This window comes from Heterodontus francisci, chromosome 9, assembly GCF_036365525.1.
Source record: "Heterodontus francisci isolate sHetFra1 chromosome 9, sHetFra1.hap1, whole genome shotgun sequence".
Lineage (NCBI taxonomy): Eukaryota > Metazoa > Chordata > Chondrichthyes > Heterodontiformes > Heterodontidae > Heterodontus > Heterodontus francisci.
In genome coordinates, this window is record NC_090379.1 from 116,901,504 (window position 1) to 116,926,924 (window position 25,421).

At 44.1% G+C, this 25,421-nt stretch overlaps 1 protein-coding gene across 1 annotated transcript in view; it reads left to right on the plus strand.

Annotated features, from left to right (window-relative positions):
* The window catches only part of galnt16 (UDP-N-acetyl-alpha-D-galactosamine:polypeptide N-acetylgalactosaminyltransferase 16), a 163,216-nt gene that overhangs the window by 50,598 nt on the left and 87,197 nt on the right, over nt 1-25,421 (plus strand). The window contains exons 3-4 of the mRNA XM_068039764.1: nt 3,655-3,753; nt 15,416-15,483. Coding sequence (XP_067895865.1) covers nt 3,655-3,753; nt 15,416-15,483 — 167 coding nt within the window. The remainder of the gene's footprint in view (nt 1-3,654; nt 3,754-15,415; nt 15,484-25,421) is intronic.

Genomic DNA, 25,421 nt, shown 5'->3' on the forward strand with positions numbered 1-25,421 from the left:
TTGATGACATCATCCAAAAGCATGCGTTTATTTTCACATGTACACTATGACACCCAGCTTTACTTCACCACCACCTTTCTCGACTGCTCCACTGTCCCTAAAATGTTAGGCTACTTGCCCGCATCCAGGACTGGATGAGTAGAACTTTTCTCCAATTAAATATTGGGAAGACTGTTGGCATTGTTTTCAGTCCCCGCTCTAAACTCCATTCCCTAGTGAGCGACTGCATCCCTGTCCCTGGCAACAGATTGAACCCGATTGTTGGAAATCTTGGTGTCACATTTGACCCCAAGATGAGCTTCCTACCTCATATTTTTGCCATCATTAATACCACCTATTTCCACCTCTGGAACACCGCCCGAATTCGCCCCTGTCTCAACTCATCTGCTGCTGAAACCCTCATCCTTGCTTTTGTTAATTCTAGACTTGACTATTCCAATGCTCTTCAGGCTGGTCTCCCACATTTGGCCACACAAGTGCCAGGCAATGACCATCTCCAACAAGTGAGAATCTAACCATCTCCCCTTGACATTCAATGGTATTATCATCGCTGAATCCCCCACTATCAATATCCTGGGGGTTACCATTGACCAGAAACTGAACTGAAGTAGCCATATAAATACCGTGGTTGCAAGAGCAGGTCAGAGGCTGGGAATTCTGCGGCGAGTATCTCATCTCCTGACTCCCAAAGCCTGTCCACCATTTACAAGGCACAAATCAGGAGTGTGATGGAATACTCTCCACTTGCCTGGATGGGTGCAGCTCCAACAACACTCAAGAAGCTCGTCACCATCCAGTACGAGCAGCCCACTTGATTGGCACCCCATCCACCACCTTCAACATTCACTTCCTCCAACACTGACACACAGTGGCAGCAGTGTGTACCATCTACAAGATGCACTACAGCAATTCACCAAAGCTCCTTTGACAGCACCTTCCAAATCCACGACCTCTACCACATAGAAGGACAAGGGCAGCAGATGCATGAGAACACCAAGTTCCCCTCCAAGTTCCACACCATCCTGACTTGGAACTATATCGCCGTTCCTTCATTGTCACTGGGTCAAAATCCTGGAATTCCCTCCCTAACAGCACTGTGGGTGTACCTACACCACATGGACTGCAGCAGTTCAAGAGGGCAGCTCACTACCTTCTCGAGGACAATTAGGGATGGGCAACACGTCAGCGAAACACACATCCCATGGAAGAATTTTTAAAAAGCTCTCAGTAAACTTGAGATCATCCAAAACCTGACTGTTCATGTACTTACTCAAGCCAAGTCCTGTTCCCCTGTTACTCCTGACTCCTGGTTAAGCAACCCCTCGATTATAAAATTCTCATCTTTGGTTTCAAATCCCTCCATGCAGTGGACCCTTTATTTTGTTTTGTTGTGCACGGCTGATCCGTTTAAGTGCGCAGGCCCTTTACATTTTTTGCATGGCCATGCACATGTGGTGACTTAAAGGGGCTGACTTGTGCCCAGCCTGCGCAGGAACTTTCGGGTTGCTGCACAGCCGCGTAGGTTAGAGGGACCGTTGCCTCCATGGCCTCGCCCCTCCCTATCTCTATAATCTCCTCCAGGCCCACAGCCCTCCGAGATCTCTCTCTAATTCCTCTAATTCTGGCCTCTCGTGCACCCCTGATTTTAATTGCTCCACCATTGGTGGCCGTGCCTTCAGCTGCCCAGGCCCCAAGCTCTGGAATTCCCTCCCGAAACCTCTCTGCCTCTTTACATTTCTTTCCTGCTTTAAGACACTCCTTAAAACCTACCACTTTGACCAAGCTTTTGGTCATCTGTCCTGATTTCACCTTATGAGGTCAAATTTTGTTTGATAAACATTCTTTGTGAAGCGTCTTGGGACATTTTATTACACTAAAGGTGCTATTTAAATACAAATTTTTGTTACTTAATGCAACAACTGTGTCACTGTACAGCTTGAGTGATATTCCTTTATGTAACAGCCTATTGATAGGTGTATATGTAGAGCCATTACACTTTTAAGTTTTCGTTCTTGGTGGTGTCGTAGATTATAGTTGTGCTCCATGTGGGATTTGGGGTTTGGTGAAAAAACACGGTAGGAACCATGCTAACGTCAGTGTGCTCCAAAAGTCTTGCAGTTGTGCAGGAAATAGGTGGCAATGAAATATTTATTTTCTTCTGAACTGCTTAATTCACTGATATTTTTATAGCTATTTGCCCATCTAGTTTCTTATAGTTGCTTCTGTGTAATAATTTTTCTTGTAAATAAATTCAATTATTGGGTTTAGCCTGAATACTATGATCTGCCAGATTAATATTTTTCTACTTTTTGAAGATGTCAGAAGAGCAGGGTAGTGCCAAATATCGAGCTTAAAAGAGCAAGTTCCGTTCATTTAAAGAGAAAAGAAAGACTGGAATTTATATCGCACCTTTCACAGCCTCAGGACGTCCCAGTGAAGTATTTCTGAAGTGGAGTCACTGTCGTAATGTAGGAATCGCAACAGCTAATTTATAAACAAAGCCAATGTCTGTCTAGGCAGAGATTGTAATCAACACATTGGCACATATATTGGTGTGTCTGTATTGTACATTGATAGATAGTTGTTTGGGGAGGATAGCAAACCATATGAGTCAAAGGTAGAAAATTGGGGTTCCAGTACATATAAGAATGCAGAAATGCTCTTACATTGTTTTCAACAAAGACAAAGGCAGAACAACTGATGTTAGCAGAATTGTTTAGTTTAGTGATACAGCACTGAAACAGGCCCTTCGGCCCACCGAGTCTGTGCCGACCATCAACCACCCATTTATACTGATCCTACGCTAATCCCATATTCCTACCACATCCCCACCTGTCCCTATATTTCCCTACCACCTACCTATACTAGGGGCAATTTATAATGGCCAATTTATCTACCAACCTGCAAGTCTTTTGGCTTGTGGGAGGAAACCGGAGCACCCGGAGAAAACCCACGCAGACACAGGGAGAACTTGCAAACTCCACACAGGCAGTGCCCAGAATTGAACCCGGGTCGCTGGAGCTGTGAGGCTGCGGTGCTAACCACTGCGCCACTGTGCCGCCCATTGCTTTAAACTGCTTGCAGATCTAATCTTCTGACCACAATGACACTGAATAAGTCATAGTTCAGGAAGAGCAAAGATAAGAAGCAAAGGTTGTAGAGATAACTAACATTAGAAAAGGATGGTAGCTTTAGACAATGGAATAGGATATTGGTAAGGACGAGGCCCCTATGGTTGTGCGTTTTCAGTTTGATGACTTAAGGGTCATAAATTCCTCGACTCAGTTCAAATTCAGCAAGAATTGGACAATGTTTGTTTTTAAAATGGCATGAGATACAAAACTTTAATTCAGTTAGGGACTTCGGCTACCGTCAAGGAGAGCAGGCAATTACTCACGATTTCCACAGGGTTCTTTATACGTGAGGTTATCGACATAAGACTGCACGTAGTGCTCTGGATGAGGTCTTAAGATGAATGTTTTGAAACAATAATAAATGTAGTTAATTGTCTCTAGCTTGCATGAAACTGTCATTAAAAGGATATGGGTTATCTAATAGCACAGATCAGCCGTGATCTAAGTGAATGGCCTGTTGCTGATCCTGTGTTTCACTGCTCAAGTTCTCCTTTCTAACTGCCCCCACTCTGTTTTTCAGGTGCTCCTCTATTCAGTACAACCAGGACTTGCCAGCGACCAGTGTCATCATCACCTTCCACAATGAGGCTCGTTCCACATTGCTCCGTACAGTGAAAAGGTCAGTGGATTGCACCAGTGGATATCGACAGCGTTCCAACACATCAGTCACCTCTGGCTGCGTGTAGTTCCACCGGCACCTTGTGGCACCAGTATATCAACTTTTAGATTATTGTCAGTCTCTTCAATTCCCTTTATAAACTCCTCTGCTCTCTTCACCCAACCATCCCTGCCTGCACTGTCCATTCCTGCAATTACACAACAAAGTGTAATATCCTGAGATTATGAAAGGTGCTAAAGTTCTTCCTCCCTAAGATGGGTTATAATGATAGCGTGTCAGCTGTGCTTCAGTGGGTAACACCCTTAACTCTGAGTCGGAAGTTTATGGCTTCAAGTTGCACACCAGCAACTTCAGCCTCTAATTCAGGTTGACAGTGCAGTACTGAGGGAGCATTGCATTGTCAGAGGTGCTGTCTTTTGGTTGAGATGCTAAGCCAAGTCAGCTTTCTCAATGGGATGTAAAAGATCCCATGGCACTATTCAAAGAGCGGCAGGGGAGTTCTCCCCAGTGTCCTGGTCAATATTTATCCCTCAACCAATGTCACTGAAACAATATCTGTTCATTATCACATTGCTGTTTGTGGGAGCTTGCTGTGCACAAATCGGCTGCTGCCTTTCCTACATTACAACAGTCACCACACTTCCTAAGTGCTTCATTGACTGTAAAGGATTTTACGATGCCCTGAAGTCATGAAAGACACTATGGAAATGCAAGTCTTTCTTCCTCTCTTTACTCTTTTTACGTAGTGGGTGGTAATAACCTGGATCTTGATGCCCATGCGGGTGGTGGAAGCAGAGATCATCATTGCCATCAAAAGGAAATGGGATCGGTACTTGAAGGAAATAAACTTGCAGGGCTACGGGAATCGAGCGGGGGAATGGGATTGACTGGATTGCTCTTCAGAGAGCTGGCATGGACTCGATGGGCCAAATGGCCTCCTTCTGTGCCATAAATGACTCGATGACTTGACCCCCATTCCCTTCACCATCAGAGGCCCATCATTTAGTTACCACATTCTGACCTCTGGAATTGTTGACCTAAACCACTTTACCTCACTCTCATCTCTCCCCACCCCCAAAAACCTCTTTCAAACTCTTCCCTTTAACCTCATTTAAACTTCCTCATCACTCAGTCTGGTCATTAACTGCTTACAGATACTTTTGTTGGAATATGTCAGTGTTAGGTGAGTGGTTAGCTCAGTTGACTAGTGTGTCGTTGTAAAGTAATGTTAACCATGTGGATTCAATTTCTGTGCTACCTGATGTACTTCTTGGCACCTTTCTTGGCAAACTTTCATCCCTTTTCCCTGATTCCTCTGAATGCACTGGCACATCCTAAAGCCCCAGCACTGAACCCAAGTAGCCATTCTTCAGTTGCAAGGCTGTTCGACTGTGGGGTGCACGACAGCAGAGCCCAATCCTGTCCTCTCCTGACTTCCGCTCATTTGCCAGCAGGAGTCACTGGATAGTGAGTGGGATTGTGAACCCTGGCTGATTTTTCTCCATCCTCACCCAGGGGCATCCTTTGCAGATTCCTCATTGCTGCCTTGGTCCAGATCACCTAACTCAGTCCCAAATCTGCCACCTCTTCTGCCTAGGGCAAGGGCAGCAGACACATGGGAACATCACCACCTGCAAGTTCCCCCCGAAGCCACACACCATCCTGACTTGGAATTATATCGCCGTTCCTTCATTGTCACTGGGTCGAAATCCTGGAACTCCCTAACAGCACTGTGGGTGGACCTACCCAACATGGACTGCAGCAGTTCAAGAAGGCAGCTCACCACCACCTTCTCAAGGGCAATTAGGGATGGGCAATAAATGCTGACCTTCCTTGACAATGAACTTTAAAAAGTCATAAGGGTATTAAAAATGGTGTTTTTCTCATTTTCCTTGAACACATTGGTTTATTAGTTACAACATATTGGAGATGGGGCAGAAAGATTGTTTAACTGACAGTCAAGGATCATCCGATTGACTGTGCAAAGACAGTGCAGTGAAGATGGATGTGCTAAGCAACTAATGGCAGGAGGCTGTGCAAACATTTGACAATGTGACTCTGGTCTCCATATTATAAAAAGGATATAGAGTCACTGGAGAAAGTGCAAAAATGATTCACAAGCTTGATATCAGAACTGACTAGCTATAACTATCAGGAAAGATGCAACAGAATGGGGTTCTTTTCTCTAGAAATAGGAAGGCTGAGGAATAATCTGCTTGAGGGTCTTCAACATTCTGAAAGGGTTTGTTAGGGTAAATATAGAAAAGACGTTACTGCTTGTGGGGAAGACCAGAACTAGGGAGCATCAATATAAGATAGTCACTAATAAATCCAATAGGGAATTCAGGAGAAATGTCTTTACCCAGAGAGTGAGGTGAGGTGAATAGTATCGATGCATTTAAACAAGATAAACACAAAGGGAGAAAGGAATGGGAGGATATGTTGATAGGGTGAGATGAAGTAGAGAGGGAGAAGGCTCTTGTGGAGCAAAGACTCGTTAGATTGAATGGTTTGTTTCTGGGCTATATATTCAATGTAATTCTAGGTAATATAACACAGAGACAAACAAATTTCTTTTAAAATTAGTCACTGCATAGGAAGCAGGGAGAGAGAGAATGACCTATAGACCATGTGAGCCACAGGCTAAAACACAAGTAAAGAACTTGTGAATGGGTGACACTGAGAGCAGGAATCGGAGGAGAACTACTGCCATTTGTGAGTCTACCAAGCGTGCAGATATTTGACTCAGTGGGTAGCACTCTTGCTTCTGAGTCAGGACTTGGGTTTAAGTCCCATGCCAGGAACTTGAGCATATAATTAAGGCTGACATTCTGAGGGGGTGCTGTACTTCATTGGCTGCAAAGTGCCTTAATGTCCTGAGGATGTGTAAGGTGCTTAAAAAAATGCAAGTTTTTTTCTTTCCAGTCTCTGGCCGTGCTTTGGTCATGGGCTCTTGTTGGGTGCTGAGCTCTCCTCTGGGACTAACTGTTGGCCATGGGAAGGGTTGCACTATGAAGGACCCTAGAGAGGTCGCTCATTCTGCCTGATCTTGCCTGCACATGTTGGCAGAGCCTAAACGTTGAGTGACATGCATCCCACAGACCCTCTTCCGCATGAAGCAGTGCAATAACAACTTGCATTTATATAGCATCCTTAACATAGTAAAAACATGCGAAGGTGCTTCACAGGAATATTTTCGGACAAAATTTGACACCAAGCCACATAAAGAGATAGTCGGGCAGGTGAAAAACGTGGTCGCAGAGATAGGTTTAAAGGAGCGTCTTAAAGGAGGAGCGAGAAATGGAGAGGTTTAGGGAGGGTATTCCAGAAATGAAGGCATAGCCACCAATGGTGGAGTGATTAAAATTGGGGTTGCGCAAGAAGCTGGAATTAGAGGAGTGCAGAGGGTTGTGGGGTTGGAGGAGATTATAGAGATGGGGAAGGGCAAAGCCATGGTGGGAATTGAAAACAAGGATGAGAGTTTTAAAGTTGAGTTATTGCAGACCAGAAGCTAATTGTAGGCCAGCGAGCACAGGAGTGACGGGTGAACGGGAACAGTGCGAGTTTGGAAATGGGGCAGCAGAGTTTTGGATCAGCTGAAGGTGGGCATTCAAATGTTGAAGCAGTCACGGCGAGATCTCAAAGTTTCAGGATTCCAAAATGAAACTTCTCCCCATTGTTAAGGGAGGTTTTGTCACATGCCCAGCACTCTCCCCTGCAGAGAACAGAAACGAGCTCTCACAGAAACCTTTCATCCAACAGCCAAAAGCTGGTATTCATTAGCCTGAACCGGTAACATAAGACATCTCTCTTTATTCGTGTCAGCCTTTGAACACACTGCGGAGTGTTGTATTGCACAGTGCTGAGTAAGAGTGTTAACACGGTTCCAGGGATTACTTTCCAATAATTAAATTTTATAATCACTTCCTGCTTTCTAATGTTTAATGTGTTTGGAGATGTATATGTAAGCAAAGCAGTTGGGGGTGAAGCAGACGGGTCTGAGAGGAATATTTGCAGCTCCTTTAATGAGCAAAGCACTGAGCTCAAGAGTTTTTAATTTTGCTTGCAGATGCAGACTTAGCATCCCTAATTCACTGCCAGGCAAAAACGCTCCACTTCCTAAAAGCTTGCACCCCATTTGGAGGTCAGGGAGGTCCAAGTTTATCTGTGTTAAGATTTGATCACCTCTGAAGGTGATGGGTTCAAATCCCATGCTAGAAATTTAAGCACATAAACTAGGCTGACTCTCGAGTGAGGAAGTGCCAGCTTTTGTCTGAGATGTCAATCCAAGGTTTTTCTACAGTAATTGTACCATACAAATTGCTGCTCTCTTGCCCAATATTTGTCTTTTTGAACTGAATTCACATTCTCCAACTACCATGGTGAGATTTGAAGTTACATTGCAGTGAATTATCCAAGTCTGTGTGGTTACCACTCCAGTAGCGTAACCACTACGCTCTTAAACATGAAGAAGCTTAAAGGTATGCCACTGGAGTTTATATCCTTTTTTTTTCAGCATCTTTTACACCAAGCACCAGGAGAACTGAATATGCAAAGTCAGTTTAATTGGCAGTCAATATCTTCTCGAGCATGGTGGCATTTTCGTTTAAGGGAGCTGAGCTGACAGAAAATTTTGATGCATTGACTTTTGTCGAGTTTACTCAGAAGTTTATCAGAAAGCATGTTCTTTGGCCTGAAGCTGGAGAGGATGAGTTCTACAGACAGACTGCAAGGCAATTCTGCAACGAGTCACATTTCACATTATGTTAAACTTACAGGGCGTGACAGGGTGGATGTGATAGGATGTTTCCCCTGGCTGGTGAGTCTAAAACAAGGGGACACAGTCTCAGAATAAAGGGCAGGCCATTTAAGACTGAAATGAGGAGGAATTTCTTTACTCAGAGGGTGGTGTCTCTGTGGAATTCTCTACCCCAGAGGGCTGTGGAAGCATGTTCAAGACAGAAGTCAATAGATTTCTGGATACTAATACAACGGATATGGGAATAATGGGGAACTATAGCTTAGAGGTAGATTATTAGCCATAAAATAAAAGCAAAATACTGCAGATGCTGGAAATCTGAAATAAAAACAAGAAATGCTGGAAATACGCAGCAGGTCTGGCAGCATCTGTGCAAAGAGAAGCAGAGTTAACGTTTCAGGTCAGTGACCCTTCATCAGATCGCCATGATCTGTTTGAGTGGCAGAGCAGGCTCGATGGGCCAAATGGCCTACTCCTGCTCCTATTGCCTATGATCCAATGAAACTTGTATAGAAACTTGGTTAGATCACAGTTGGAGTACCATGCTCAGTTCTGGTCTCCATATTACAAAAAAGGATGTAGAGGCACTAGAGAAGACACAAAAAAAAACATTTACATGGATCATACCAGAACTGAGATGTTATAACTACCTGGAAAGACTGGACAGGCTGGGGCTCTTTTCTCTAGAAAAGAGAAGACTGAGGGGGTGACTTGATAGAGGTCTTAAAAATTATGAAGGTGTTTGGTAGGGTAATCGTAGAGATGATGTTTCCAATTGTGGAGGAATCCAAAACTAGGGGGCGGGCAGAAATGTAAGATAATCACTAATAAATAAGGAATTCAGGAGAAACTTCTTTACCCGGAGAGTGATTAGAATAAGGAACTCATTACCACATTGAGTGGTTGAGGCGAATAGTATCGATGCATTTAAGGGGAAGCTGGATAAACACATGAAAGGAATAGAAGGTTATGTTAATTGGATTAGATGAAGTCGGATGGGGCGGGGTTTGTGTGGAGCATAAACACCGTCATGGACCATTTAGATCAAATGGCCTGTTTCTGTGCTGTGCTTTCTCTGTAACTCTATACTTGGAAGTATTGTGAACCTTGAGGAGAGTCGTGATAAACCTCAAGAGGACAGAGACAGGCTGGTGGAATGGGCAGACACGTGGCAGATGAAATTTAATGCAGAAAAGTTTGAAGTGATTCATTTTGGTAGGAAGAAAGAGGAGAGGCAATAAAATTAAAGGGTACAATTCTAAAAAGGGACCTGGGGGTATATGTGCACAAATCATTGAAGGTGGTAGGGCAGGTTGAGAGAGCGGTCAATATAGTATAAGGGATTCTGGGCTTTATAAACAGGGGCATAGAGTACAAAAGAAAGGAAGTTCTGATAAACCTGTATAAAACACTGGTTTGCCCTCAGCTGGAGTATTGTGTCCAGTTTTGGGCATCAGACTTTTGGAAGGATGTTAAGGCATTAGAGATGGTGCAAAAAAGATTCAAGAGCATGGTTTCAGGAATGAAGACCTTCAGTTGTGTGGATAGGTTGGAGAAGCTGGAGCGATTACCCTTGGAGGAGAGAAGATTAAGAGGAGATTTGATAGAGTGTTCAAAGCCATGAGGAGTCTGGACAGAATAGAAGGATCCAGAACCAGAGGGCACCATTTAATGTGACTGGCAAAAGAAACAATGGCGACATGGTGAAAAACATTTTTTAGGCAATGACTGGTTAGGATCTGGAACGCACTGCCCGAGAGTGTGGTGGAGGCAGGTTCAATCAACGCTGTCAAAAGAGAATTGGATAATTATCTGAAGAGAAAAAACATGACAGAGCTCTGGGGAAAAGGCAGGGGAGTGGAACTAGGTGAGTTGGTTTTTGCAGAGAGCCAGTATGGACACGATGGGCCGAATGGCATTTCTGTGCTGTAACCATTCTACGATTTTATGATATAGATGCTGAACTCAGTGAACGCTAGGCTTATTTGACAATGAGTCGATTGGTACAGTTAAAGGATCCATGTTAGTGTGAAAACAATAGTTTTGCAAGTCAGTAGAACTTAATCAAAATCCAGCCTTTCTATCACAACCTTTCTTGTCTGCATTTTATGAATGCAACTACAGTCATTGCTTCTCTTAACTTTCCAATATAATACACCATCCTCCTTCCTTCCCTGTGACCCCACTCTGTCCAATTTAAGACACATCTCACTGCTTCCAATCCCAAATGCTTTCTTTCCCAGGACCTCACCTTCCTCAGCCTTCCTTCCCTTTTATAAACTAGTTGGCGACGTCTATCCTATACTGCTTGATTTATCTCTGGTATTTTTTACAACCTTGGTGATGTCTTGCAATGTTGACCTGCTGGTAAGTGTCTTAACATACAATTCCCTCGCTAAACCTCTCCACCTCTCTCTCTTTAAGATGTTCTCAGCTGTCAAACAAATCTCCTTTGGCTCGCTGTCAAATTTTATCATACGTACAAAAGCAAAACAGTTATGCTAACCTTTATAAAACATTGGTTTGGGCCCCAGCTGGAGAACCACACTTTAGGGAGGCTGTCAAGGCCTTGCAGAGGGTGCAGAGGAGATTTACTAGAATAAGGGATTTCAGATATCTGGAGAAGCTGGGGTTCTCTTTAATAGCAGAGAAGGTTAAGGGGAATATTAATGGAGGTCGTAGAGTCATATTGGCACAGAAGGAAGCCATTCAGCCCATTGAGTTCATGCTGGCCCTCTGTCGAGCAATCCAATCAGTGACATTCCCCAACTCTATTCCCATAGCCCCGTAGGTTTATTTCCCTCAAGTGCCCAACCAATTTCCTTTTGAAAGCATTCATCGTTTCCACTTCCACCACCTTCTGAGGCAGTGAGTTCCAGATCAGTTCCATTCGCTGTACAAAAAATAGTTCTTCCTCACATCCCCCCCCCCCACATCTCTTGCCCAAAACCGTAAATCTGTGTCCCTAATCCTTGTAACATCAGCTAATAGGACTAGCTTTTCTTTCTGTACCTTATTGAAACCTGTCATTATCTTATCAAATCTTCCCTCAATCTCCTTTGCTCCAAAGAAAACAACCCCAGCTTCTCCAAACAAACTTTGTAGCTACAATCCCTCATCCCTGGAACCATCTGGTAAATCTTCTCTGCACCCTCTTAAGGGCCCTCACGTCCTTCCTAAAGTGTGGTGGCCAGAACTGGATGCAATGCTGTAGCTGCGACCATTAAATGCCTCTATTTATAAAGCCCAAGATCCCATATACCTTGCTAATCACTCCCTCAATATGTCCAGCCACCTTCAAAGATCTATGCACATGGATCCCCAGCTCCCTCTGTCCCTGTACACTCTTTGGGCTGGATTTAATGTCCCTGCCAATGGGACGGGCAGCAGGCGAAAAAAATGGTAGCCTGCACGTGCGGGCCACATGCCGCTATGCCGCCACAATCTAGCATGCGGCAGCTCACGACAATACTCCATTCAGGCCTCACCCCAATCACGCGGTGAGGGCGGGCTCTGCAACACCGGCAGCAGCGTTAGCTGCCTCTGCGCAGGCATTGGCACCATTTTTAAAGAGCAGCCAGACCTACCGCGAAAGTTAAATATTTGAAGCCGTAAACCCCACCCCAGTACACTGGAAAAAAAAATCGCCCCTTCCCCCCCTCCCCCCCCTGCAAAACACTTGCATGGAAGATTTGACCTTTCATCCCCCCCCAATCTGTTCAAAGTGCAGAGGTCATCCCTCCCCGCCTCCACTACACTACACATGCTGATTCCTCACCACCACCCCCCCACCCCCCCCGCAACGCACTATAAATCCTAAGTTCCCCCCTTCCCCATCTCGGTGGCGCCAGCTTTCCCTGGACAGGAAAGTGAGGGTGTGTAAGTGCTGACTGCTGCTCAGAAGATCCCGGGCAACCGATAAGATCGTTATCAATTTTATTTGAATGGCTTAATCATCGGCTTAATTTAAATATTGCCCAGCAGTGGGGTTGCTCCACGGAGCCTTGCCGCCGCTGGGAAGATCGGGCACTCCTGGTGTTGGACTCAGTGGAGGGCTGCCACCGGTACGATCTTCTACCCCCCCCCCCCTCCGCGACCACGGATCCCAAAGTCGGGACCTCAACGAAATTCAGTCCTTTAGAACTGTACCATTTAGTCTATATTGCCTCTCCCTATCCCTTTTGCCAAAATGCACCACCTCACATTTCTCTGTATTAAATTCCATCTGCCACTTGTCTGCCCATTCTGCGAGCCTATCTATGTCCTGTTGCATTTGATTGGTATCATTCTCATTGTTTGCCACACCTCCAAGTTTAGTATCATCAGCAAATTTTGAAATTTTGCTCTGTATTCCAAGATCCAAGTCACTTATGCATTTCAAAAAAGCAGTGGTCCTCGCACTGACCTTTGGGGAACACCACTGTCCACCATCCTCCAGTCTGAAAAACAACCGTTTTATCATGACTCACTCCTTAGCCAATTTGTTTTAATCCAATTTGACACTGACCCTCCTATTCCATGAGCATCAATTTTGCTAACCAGCCTTTTATGTGGTACTTTGTCAAACGCTTTCCTAAAATCCATATAGACAACATCCATTTCTTACCCTTCATCAACTTTCTCTGTTACTTTTCAAAAAAATCAATTTGATTAGTCAAGCATGATCTGCCTTTTACAAATCTGTGCAGACTCTCCTTAATTAACTCAAAGCTTTCCAAGTGCCTGGTGATATTTTTCTCTGATTATTGTTTCTAAAACCTTACTGACCACATATGTTAAACTAACTGCTCTGTGAGTAAGGGTGTCACATTTGCCACTCCCCAATCCTCTGGCACCTCCCTCATACCTAGGGAAGATTGGAAGACTATGGCAAGCCCTTCTGCTATCTCCATTCCCACTTCCTTTAGCAACCTGGGATGCAAGCCATCCGGACCAGGCAACTTATCCACTCTAAGCATAGCCAACCTTTCTAGTACATCCTGCCCATCAATTTTTACCCCATCCATTACCTCTACCATCTCTGCTTCCACCAGATATTTTGTTAGCATCCTCTTCCTGAGTAAATACTAAGACAAAGTACTCATAAAGTATTCTAGCCTTGCCCTGTGCCTCTAAGCGTAATCACCCTCTTTGTCCCTAATAGGCCCCGCCCCACCTTTTACTAACTGCTTACTGTTTACATGTCAGTAGAAGATTTTTGGGTTCAAAGTAATACAGAGTTTTGATAGAGTAAGTAAGGAGAAACTGTTTCCATTGGCAGTAGGTTCGGTAACCAGAGGATACAGACTTAAGATAATTGGCAAAAATAGCCGGAGTGGGGGAAATAAGAAAAATATAGGCAGAGGCATGATGGACCGAATGGCCTCCTCCTGTGTTGTATGATTTTATGATTGAAAGCTGGTGGCTTTGCCGTGGGTAGCTGGAGTATGAGAACATAAGAAATAGGAACAGGAGTGCTCCGGCTCGGCCATTCAACAAGATCATGACTGATCTTCTACCTCAATTCCACTTTCCCGCCCTATCCCCATATTCCTCAATTCCCTTCGAACCCAAAAATCTAAGGACCCCTGTCCTGAACTGTGTTCAATGCCTGAGCATCCACATGCCTCTGGGGTAGAGAATTCTAAAGATTAACAAGCCTCTGAGTGAAAAGATTTCTCAGTCCTAAGTGGCCGCCCTCTTATTCGGAGACTGTGACTCTGTGTTCTAGATTCCACAGCCAGGGGAAACAACCTTCCAGCATCTACCCTACCAAACACTTAAAGAATGTTATTTGTTTCTATGAGATCACTTCTCGTTCTTCTAAACTCTAGGGAATATAGTCCTAGTCTCCTCAATCTCTCTTTATAGGACAATCCTGCCATCCCCCCAGGAGTCAGTCTACTGAACCCTCATTTCACTCCCTCCAAGGCAAGTATATCCTTCCCTAGGTCAGGAGTCCAAAACTGTACACAATACTCCAGGTGTGGGCTTATCAAGGCCCTTATATAAATGCAGTAAGATTTCTTTACTCTTTTACTCTAATAAAGGCTTAACATACCATTTGCTTTCCTAATTCCTTGCTGTACTTGCAGGTTAACTTTCTGTGATTCATGTACAAAGACACCCAGCTCCTCTGAATGCAAACATTTCCCAGTCTCTTAGCATTTCAAAAAAAATTTGCTTTTCCATTTTTCCTCCCAAAGTGGATAACTTCCCACTTTGCCACATTATATTCCATCTGCCACGTTCTTGTCCAATCACTTAACCTGTCTGTATCATTTTACAGCCTTTTGTGTCCTGCTTACAGCTTACTTTCCCACCTAGCTTTGTATCGTCAGCAAACTTGGATACATTACACTCGGTCCCTTCATCTAAGTCATTGATATGGATTGTAAATAGCCCAGACCCAAGCAGTGATCCTTACAGTACCCGGCTAGTTACAGCCTGCCAACCTGAAAATAACCTGTTTATTCCTACTCTCTGTTTTCTGTCCATTAACCAACCCTCGATCCACGTTAATATTTTACCTCCAATTTCATGAGCCTGAATTTTGTGATAACTTCTTGTGTGGCACCTTTTCGAATGCTTTTTGAAAATCCAGATACACTACTTTCACTGGTCCTCCTTTATCCATCCTGCTAGTTACAACCTCAAAGAACTCCAACAGATTTCTCAAACATGATTTCCCTTTCATAAACCTGTGTTGGCTCTGCTCAATCATATTATGCTTTTCTAAGTGCCCTGTTACCATGTCTCTAATAGAAGATTCTAGCATTTTCCCGACTACTGATGTTGGAGTTCACAGTAAAACATCTGGAGTTGAGGGAGATGGATGAGCCATCTCGGGGCTTTGCAATTCTGGCGCCCACTGGTAATGATTTACAGTTTCTAATTCCCTTTTCTCTTTCCTGCTTCTTTCAGCATTCTGAACCGCAGTCCCCACAAACTAATCCAGGAAATCATTCTTGTGGATGACTTCAGCAGTGACCGTAAGTAACTGTTCTGTCTTCAAACAGGACTGCTGAAAAAAAAGAGGCATGAATGAATTGCAGTGCGGTTATCCAGCTTCTATGGGGTGCCATCTTGTGTGGGCTCCGAATTTGGATGGCAAGAGGGGAAAGGGGCAAGGGAAGAGATAACACAGTGTGGTTGGTGGGGGTGATATCACAGCTTCAAGTAATGATGGCTTACAAACCAACTCCATCACAATACAAGGCATAAAACGGAATGTAAAGCATGGAGCTCGATCGTAAAGTTTGGGGTATAGGATTAGGTTTTCCTGCTCATGTGGCTCAGTTAGTAGCACGCTCATCTCTAAGTTAGAAGGCCATGGGTTCCAGTTCCAGTCCAGAGACCTGAACCCAAAATCCAGGCCGACACTGCAAGTGCAGTTCTGAGGGAGGCTGCACCTTCGGATGAGACCTTAAACTAAGGCCCCCACCTGCCCTCTCAGGTATATGTAAAACATCCCATGGCACTGTTTTGAAGAAGAGCAGGGGGGGTATCCTGGTGTCTTGGCCAACATTTATCCCTCAATCAACATCATCAAAAAACCATTATCAGCTCAATATCACAATGTTGTTTGTGGCATCTTGGTGTGTGCAAATTGGCTGCTGTTTCCCACATTATGTTATAATAATGACTACACTTCAAAAGTACTTAATTGGCTGTAAAGGACTTTGGGACACCCTGAGGTCGTGAAAGGCACCATAGTTATTCATATTTTTTCTTTAAATGGCACAATGTTGACTTTAAGGTTGCAGTTAATGTAGAAGAAGCCCAGGATGTTGTAGTAGAAGAGAGACTGAGTAAATTGGGCCTATACTTTCTGGAATCAAGAACACAGGGCCACAATCTCAGGATAAGGGGTCAATCATTTAGGACATAAGAACATAAGAAATAGGAGCAGGAGTAGACCATACGGCCCCTCGAACCTGCTCCGCCATTCAATATGATCATAGCTGATCTTCTGGCTCATCTCCACTTTCCCACGCACTCGCCAAATCCCTTGATACCCTGAGAGACCACTCATTCTTCTAAACTTGAGAGTATAGGCCCAATTTACTCAGCTTCTCATCATAGGACAACCCTCTCATCCCAGGAACCAATCTAGCGAACCTTTGCTGTACTGGCTCCAATGCAAGTCTCCCTTAAATAGGGAGACCAAAACTGCACACAGTATTCCAGGTGTAGTCTCACCAAAACCTTTTACAATTGTAGCAAGGCTTCTTTATTCTTTGCCTTCCTAATTGCTTGCTCTACCTGCATGCTAATTTTCTGTGTGCCTTGTATGAGTACATTCAAGTCTCTCTGAACATCAACATTTAGAGGTTCCATGCTTTTAAAAAAAATTCTGCTTTTCTATTCCTATCAAAGTGAATAACCTCACACTTTACCCACATTATATTCCAGCTGCCACCTTGCTGCCCATTCACTTAACCTGTCTGTATCTCTTTGCAGCCTCTCTGTGTCCTACTCACAGCTTGCATTCCAACTTATCTTAGTGTCATTAGAAAACTTAAATACATTACTCTCTGTCTGTTTGTCTAAGTCATTCATATAGATTGTAAATAGCTGAGGTCCCAGCACTGATCCTTGTGGCATTCCACTAATTACCCCTGCCAACTTGAAAGTGCCCTGTTTATGCCCACTCTCTGCTTCCTGTCCATTAACCAATCCTCCATCTATGCTAATATATCACCCCCAACTCCATAAGCCCTTATCTTGCGTCTTCACCTTTTGTGTAGCACTTTATCAAATGCCTTTTAGAAATCCAGGTATACTACATCTACTGGTTCCCCTTTATCTAACCTACTAGTTACATCCTCAGAAAAACTCCAATAAATTTATCAAACATGATTTCCCTTTTGTAAAACCATGTTGACTTTGTTTGATACAAAGGAGTGTGAGTAGGTCATTTGGCCCCTCAAGCCTGCTCCGCCATTTGATAAGATCATGGCTGATCTGAATGTGGCCTCAACTCCACTTTCCTGTCTGCCCCCCATAACACTCGACTCCCTTGTCTATCAAGAATTTATCTAACTCAGCTTTGAATATATTCAATGACCCAGCCTCCACTGCTCTCTGAGGAAGCGAATTCCACAGACTAACGAACCCCAGAGAAAAGAATTCTCATCTCCATCTTAAATGGGAGACCCCTTATTTTTAAACTGTGTCCCTTAGTTCTAGACTCACCCATCAATGGAAACATCCTTCCAGCATCCACCCTGTCAAGTACCCTCACAGAATCACAGAATTTTAACAGCACAGAAGGCAGCCATTTGCTCAGGATCTTATGTTTCAATAATATCACTTCTCATTCTTCTAAACTCCAATGGGTACAGGCCCAACCTGTTCAATCTTTCCTCATCCCTGGAATCAGTCAAGTGAGCCTTCTCTGAACTGCTTCTAATGCAATTTTGTCCTTTCTTCAGTTAAGCCAGCATGGATTTCTTAAGGTAAAATCATGTTTAACTAACTTGCTGGAGTTTTTTGAGGAGGTAACAGAGAGGGTTGATGAGAGCAATGCTGTTGATGCGGTGTACATGGACTTTCAAAAGGCCACACAACAGGCTTGTGAGGAAACTTGTAGCTCATGGAATAAAAGGGACAGTAGCAACATGGATATGAAATTGGCTGAGTGACAGGAAACAAAGAGTAGTAGTTAATGGATGTTTTTCGGGCTGGAGGAAGGTTTGTAGTGGAGTTCCCCAGGGATCAGTGTTGGGACCCTTGCTTTTCCTGATATATATTAATGACCTAGACCTTGATGTACAGGGCACAATTTCAAAGTTGCAGATGATATGAAACTTAGAAGCATTGTGAAATGTGAGGATGATGGTGTAGAACTTCAAAACAACATAGACAAGTTGGTGGAATGGGCAGACAGGTGGCAGATGAAGTTCAGTGTAGAGAAATGTGAAGTGATTCATTTTGGTAGGAAGAACATGGAGAGACAATATAAAATAAAGGATACAATTCTAAAGTGGGTGCAGGAGCAGAGGGACTGAGGTGTATATGTGCAGAAGTCATTAGGTAGCAGGACAGGTTGAGAGAGCGGTCAATAAAGCATTGCGTGTCCTGGGCTTTATTAATAGGGGCATAGAGTACAAGAGCAAGGAAGTTATGTTGAACTTGTATAGGACACTGGGTCAGTCTCAGCTGGAGTATTGCGTCCAGTTCTGGGCGCCGCACTTTCGGAAAGACGTGAGGGCATTGGAGAGAGTACAGAAAAGATTCTCGAGAATGGTTCCAGGGAGGAGGAATTTCAGTAATGAAGATAGATTGGAGAAGTTAGGACTGTTTTCCTTGGAGAAGAGAGGGCTAAGAGGTGTTCAAAATCATTAGGGGTCTGGACAGAGTTGATAGAGAGAAACTGTTTCCACTCATGAAAGGATTGGGAACGAGAGGGCACAGATTTAAAGTATTTGGTAAGAGAAGCAAAAGTGACATGAGGAAAATCTTTTTCACGCAGCGAGTGGTTATGGTCTGGAATGCGCTGCCTGAGAATGTGGTGGAGGCAGATTCAATTGAAGCATTCAAAAGGGAATTAGACAGTTATATGAAAAGGAAGAAAGCGCAGGGTTGCAGGGAGAAGGCAGGGGAATGGAACTGGGAGAACTGCTCTTTCTGTGAGCCAGTGCAGACACGATGGGCTGAATGGCCTCCTTCTGCACTGTAATGATTCTGTGATTCTGTGAAGTAAGGAGACAAAAACTGTGCACAGTACTCCAGATGTGGTCTCACTAAGACCCTGTACAGCTGTAGCAAAACATCTACATTTATATTCTATTCCCCTTGCAATAAAGGCCAACATTCCATTTGCCTTCCTAATCACGTGCTCTACCTGCAAACGAACTTTTTGTGATTCATGTACCAGGACACCCAGATCCCTCAGTACTGCAGAGTCCTGCAATCTCTCTCTATTTAAATAATATTCTGCTTTTCCATTCCTCCTGCCAAAGTGGACAAATTCACATTTTCCCACATTATACTCATCTGCCAAATGTCAGTGATCATACAAAGATTTTCTAAGTGCATTGTTAGGATTTCCTTAATAATAGATTCCAGCATTTTCCCAGCCACTGATGACAGGCTAACTGGCCTGTAGTTCCCTGTTTTCTCTCTCCCTCCTTTCTTGAATAGCATTTGCTAGTTTCCAATCTGCTGGGACTGTTCCAGAACTTTGGAAAATTAAGACTAGCGCATCCACTATCTCTGCAGCTTCCTCTTTTACAACCCTAGGATGTCGGCCATCAGGCCCTGAGGATTTGTTAGCTTTTGGTCCCTTAAGTTTCTCCAATACTTTTTCTCTGCTGACATTAATTACTTTAAATTCACTCTTATTAGCCCTTTGCATACCCTCTATTTCTGCTATGTAATGTCTGTCTTCTACTCTGAAGACAGACACAAAATATTTGTTCAATGTCTCTGCCATTTCCTCATTCCCCGTGATCATTTCTCCTGTCTCTGTCTCTTAAGGGACCAATGTTTACTTTAGCTACTCTCCTCTTTATATATTTGTAAAAGTTCTTACAATCTGTTTTATATTCCTGGCCAATTTACTCTCATTCTTTTGTTTCCCTTTTTATCAACTTTCTGGTCGCCATTTGCTGATTTCTTAAACTCTCCCAATGCTCAGGCTTACTACTATTCTTCACAATATATAAGCCTCTTTTTAAAATCTAACATTATCCTTAACATCCTTACTAAGGCACCGGTGGATCTTTCTTACTGAGTTTTTGTATTTTAATGGAATGTATTTTTGTTGAACATTTGGAATAATTTCTTTAAGTGTTTACCACTGTTTATTTTCTGCCATACCTTTTTCATCTACTTGCCCAATCAACCTTAGCCAGCTCTCCCCTCATACCTATGTAATTGGCTTTGTTTAAGTTTAAGATTCTTGTTTGGGACTGGAGTATGTCGCTTTCAAACTGAATACAGAATTCAATTGTATTATGATCATATTTTCCCAGAGAATCTTTTACTATGAGATTACTAATTAAGCCTGCCCCATTGTACAATACTAGATCTAAAACAGCTTTGTCCCTCGTTGGTTCCACAACATATTGTTCCAGGAACTGTCATGAAATCATTTTACAAACATATCTCCCAGACTACCTTTGCCAATTTGATTTGCCAAGTCTATATGAAGATTAAAGCCCCCCATGATTATCACATTGCCTTTGTTATAGGCTCCAATTATTTCTGGCTTAATGTTCTGTTCAACCCTATAACTACTGTTCGGGGGCCTATAATCTACTCCCACCTAATTTCTACCCACACTAATTCCACTTTTTGATCTTTGGAGCCAAAATCCTTTGTTACTACTGTCCTTATGTCATCCTTTATTATCAGGGCCACTCTTCCTCCTTTTCTATTCTGTCTGTCTTTTCAAAATGTTGTGTATCCTGGGATGTTTATTTCCCAACCTTGGTCACTTTGTAACCATGGTCTGATTTTTTGCCATGAAGGTGGGAAACAGGAGCTGGTTTGTTTTCGGGTCAGAAACCTGCCTCTGGTGGGAAAGTGAATAAAGATATGATTTTCAGGGGGGGTAAGCCCTTAATTGATATGGAGACAGGTTTCCTGTCCAATTAGAGCCTGTGGGGGGCAGGAGTGGAAGTGGGTCAGATGAAGTGTGGGACTGATTTTAAACTCTGCACGGTAGGCATCACTGAGGCTGCTGATTGTCCTGAGGGAGAAATCTGATGATTGTGCCAAAGCCTTCCACAGCATCAGAGAGAAGCGAAATGTAGTTTTAAAGTTCCAGGTCAAATTCTAAATGTTAAACTAAATTGCAGCCTGAGTAATACTTAATCCGACTTGCACCAAATTCCTCACTTGGTTTACAAAGCACTCTGATTGAGATGAGGAGAAATTTCTTCACTCAAAGAGTTGTGAACCTTTGGAATTTTCTACTCCAGAGGGTTATGGATGCTCCATTGTTGAGTATATTGAAGGCTGGAATAGACAGTTGTTTGATCTTTCAGGGAATCAAGGAATATGGGGAGTGGGTGGGAAAGTGCAATTGAGGCAGACGATCAGCCATGATCGTATTGAATGGTGGAGCAGGCCCGAAGGGCCGAATGGTCTATTCCTGCTCCTATTTTTAATTCACCCAATGTGATCTGTCAATTTAAGAATGTTATTTAGAGATATTTCCTTGACAGCAATACATGGTACATCAATGTTGCAATTTAAAATTTTGTTTTCAAATCCCTCCATGGCCTCGTCCCTCCCTATCTCTGTAATTAGAATTAGAACATTACAGCGCAGTACAGGCCCTTCGGCCCTCGATGTTGCGCCGACCTGTGAAACCATCTGACCTACACTGTTCCATTTTCATCCATATGTCTATCCAATGACCACTTAAATGCCCTTAAAGTTGGCGAGTCTACTACTGTTGCAGGCAGGGCGTTCCACGCCCCTACTACTCTCTGCATAAAGAAACTACCTCTGACATCTGTCCTATATCTATCACCCCTCAACTTAAAGCTATGTCCCCTCGTGTTTGCCATCACCATCCGAGGAAAAAGACTCTTACTATCCACCCTATCTAACCCTCTGATTATCTTATATGTCTCTATTAAGTCACCTCTCCTCCTCCTTCTCTCCAATGAAAACAACCTCAAGTCCCTCAGCCTTTCCTCGTAAGACCTTCCCTCCATACCAGGCAACATCCTAGTAAATCTCCTCTGCACCCTTTCCAAAGCTTCCACATCCTTCCTATAATGCGGTGACCAGAACTGCATGCAATACTCCAGGTGCGGTCTCACCAGAGTTTTGTACAGCTGCAGCATGACCTCGTGGCTCCGAAACTCGATCCCCTACTAATAAAATCTAACACACCATATGCCTTCATGCCTTCTTAACAGCCCTATTAACCTGGGTAGCAACTTTCAGGGATTTATGTACCTGGACACCAAGATCTCTCTGCTCATCTACACTACCAAGAATCTTCCCATTAGCCCAGTACTCTGCATTCCTGTTACTCCTTCCAAAGTGAATCACCTCACACTTTTCCGCATTAAACTCCATTTGCCATCTCTCAGCCCAGCTCTGCAGCCTATCTATGTCCCTCTGTACCCCACAACATCCTTCGGCAATATCCACAACTCCACCGACCTTCGTGTCATCCGCATATTTACTAACCCACCCTTCTACACCCTCTTCCAGGTCATTTATAAAAATGACAAACAGCAGTGGCCCCAAAACAGATCCTTGCGGTATGCCACTAGTAACTAAACTCCAGGATGAACATTTGCCATCAACCACCACCCTCTGTCTTCTTTCAGCTAGCCAATTTCTGATCCAAAGCTCTAAATCAGCTTCAACCCCATACTTCCGTATTTTCTGCAATAGCCTACCGTGGGGAACCTTATCAAACGCCTTACTGAAATCCATATACACCACATCCACGGCTTTACCCTCATCCACCTGTTTGGTCACCTTCTCGAAAAACTCAATAAGGTTTGTGAGGCACGACCTACCCTTCACAAAACCGTGCTGACTATCGCTAATGAACTTATTCTTTTCAAGATGATTATAAATCCTGTCTCTTATAACCTTTTCCAACATTTTACCCATAACCGAAGTAAGGCTCACAGGTCTATAATTACCAGGGCTGTCTCTACTCCCCTTCTTGAACAAGGGGACAACATTTGCTATCCTCCAGTCTTCCGGCACTATTCCTGTCGACAATGACGACATAAAGATCAAGGACAAAGGCTCTGTCTGCAATCTCCTCCCTGGCTTCCCAGAGAATCCTAGGATAAATCCCATCAGGCCCAGGGGACTTATCTATTTTCACACTTTCCAAAATTGCTAACACCTCCTCCTTGTGAACCTCAATCCCATCTAGCCTAGTAGTCTGAATCTCAGTATTCTCCTCGACAACATTTTCTTTCTCTACTGTAAATACTGACGAAAAATATTCATTTAACGCTTCCCCTATCTCCTCTGATTCCACACACAACTTCCCACTACTATCCTTGATTGGCCCTAATCTAACTCTAGTCATTCTTTTATTCCTGATATACCTATAGAAAGCCTTAGGGTTTTCCTTGATCCTATCCGCCAATGACTTCTCGTGTCCTCTCCTTGCTCTTCTTAGCTCTCCCTTTAGATTATTCCTGGCTAGCTTGTAACTCTCAAGCACCCTAACTGAGCCTTCACGCCTCATCCTAACATAAGCCTTCTTCTTCCTCTTGACAAGCACTTCAACTTCTTTAGTAAACCACGGCTCCCACGCTCAACAACTTCCTCCCTGCCTGACAGGTACATACTTATCAAGGACACGCAGTAGCTGCTCCTTGAATAAGCTCCACATTTCGATTGTGCCCATACCCTGCAGTTTCCTTCCCCATCCTACGCATCCTAAATCTTGCCTAATCTCATCATAATTTCCTTTCCCCCAGCTATAATTCTTGCCCTGCAGTATATACCTGTCCCTGCCCATCGCTAAGGTAAACCTAACCGAATTGTGATCACTATCACCAAAGTGCTCACCAACTTCTAAATCTAACACCTGGCCGGGTTCATTACCCAGTACCAAATCCAATGTGGCATCGCCCCTGGTTGGCCTGTCTACATACTGTGTCAGAAAACCCTCCTGCACACACTGGACAAAAACTGATCCATCTAAAGTACTCGAACTATAGTATTTCCAGTCAATATTTGGAAAGTTAAAGTCCCCCATAACAACTACCCTGTTACTCTCGCCCCTGTCGAGAATCATCTTCGCTATCCTTTCCTCTACATCTCTGGAACTATTCGGAGGTCTGTAGAAGACTGCCAACAGGGTGACCTCTCCTCTCCTGTTTCTAACCTCGGCCCATACTACCTCAGTAGACGAGTCCTCAAACGTCCTTTCTGCCGCTGTAATACTCTCCTTGATTAACAATGCCACACCCCCTCCTCTTTTACCATCTTCTCTGTTCTTACTGAAACATCTAAATCCCGGAACCTGCAACTTCCATTCCTGCCCCTGCTCTACCCATGTCTCTGAAATGGCCACAACATCAGGATCCCAGGTACCAACCCATGCTGCAAGCTCACCCACCTTATTCCGGATGCTCCTGGCGTTGAAGTAGACACACTTTAAACCAAGTTCTTGCTTGCCAGTGCCCTCTTGCGTCCTTGTAACCTTATCCCTGACCTCACTACTCTCAACATCCTGTACACTGGAACTACAATTTAGGTTCCCATTCCCCTGCTGAATTAGTTTAAACCCCCCCCCGAAGAGCACTAGCAAATCTCCCCCCCAGGATATTGGTACCCCTCTGGTTCAGGTGAAGACCATCCTGTTTGTAGAGGTCCCACCTACCCCAGAAAGAGCCCCAATTATCCAGGAAACCAAAACCCTCCCTCCTACACCATCCCTGCAGCCACGTGTTCAACTCCTCTCTCTCCCTATTCCTCGCTTCGCTATCACGTGGCACGGGCAACAACCCAGAGATAACAACTGTGTTTGTTCTCGCTCTAAGCTTCCACCCTAGCTCCCTGAATTTCTGCCTTAAATCCCCATCTCTCTTCCTACCTATGTCGTTGGTGCCTATGTGGACCACGACTTGGGGCTGCTCCCCCTCCCCCTTAAGGATCCCAAAAACACGATCCGAGACATCACGAACCCTGGCACCTGGGAGGCAACACACCAACCGTGAGTCTCTCTCGTTCCCACAGAACCTCCTATCTGTTCCCCTAACTATGGAGTCCCCAATGACTAATGCTCTGCTCCTCTTCCCCCTTCCCTTCTGAGCAACAGGGACAGACTCTGTGCCAGAGACCTGTACCCCATTGCTTACCCCTGGTAATTCGTCCCCCGCAACAGTATCCAAAACGGTATACCTGTTGTTGAGGGAAACGGCCACAGGGGATCCCTACACTGCCTGCTGGTTCCCTCTCCTTCCCCTGACGGTAACCC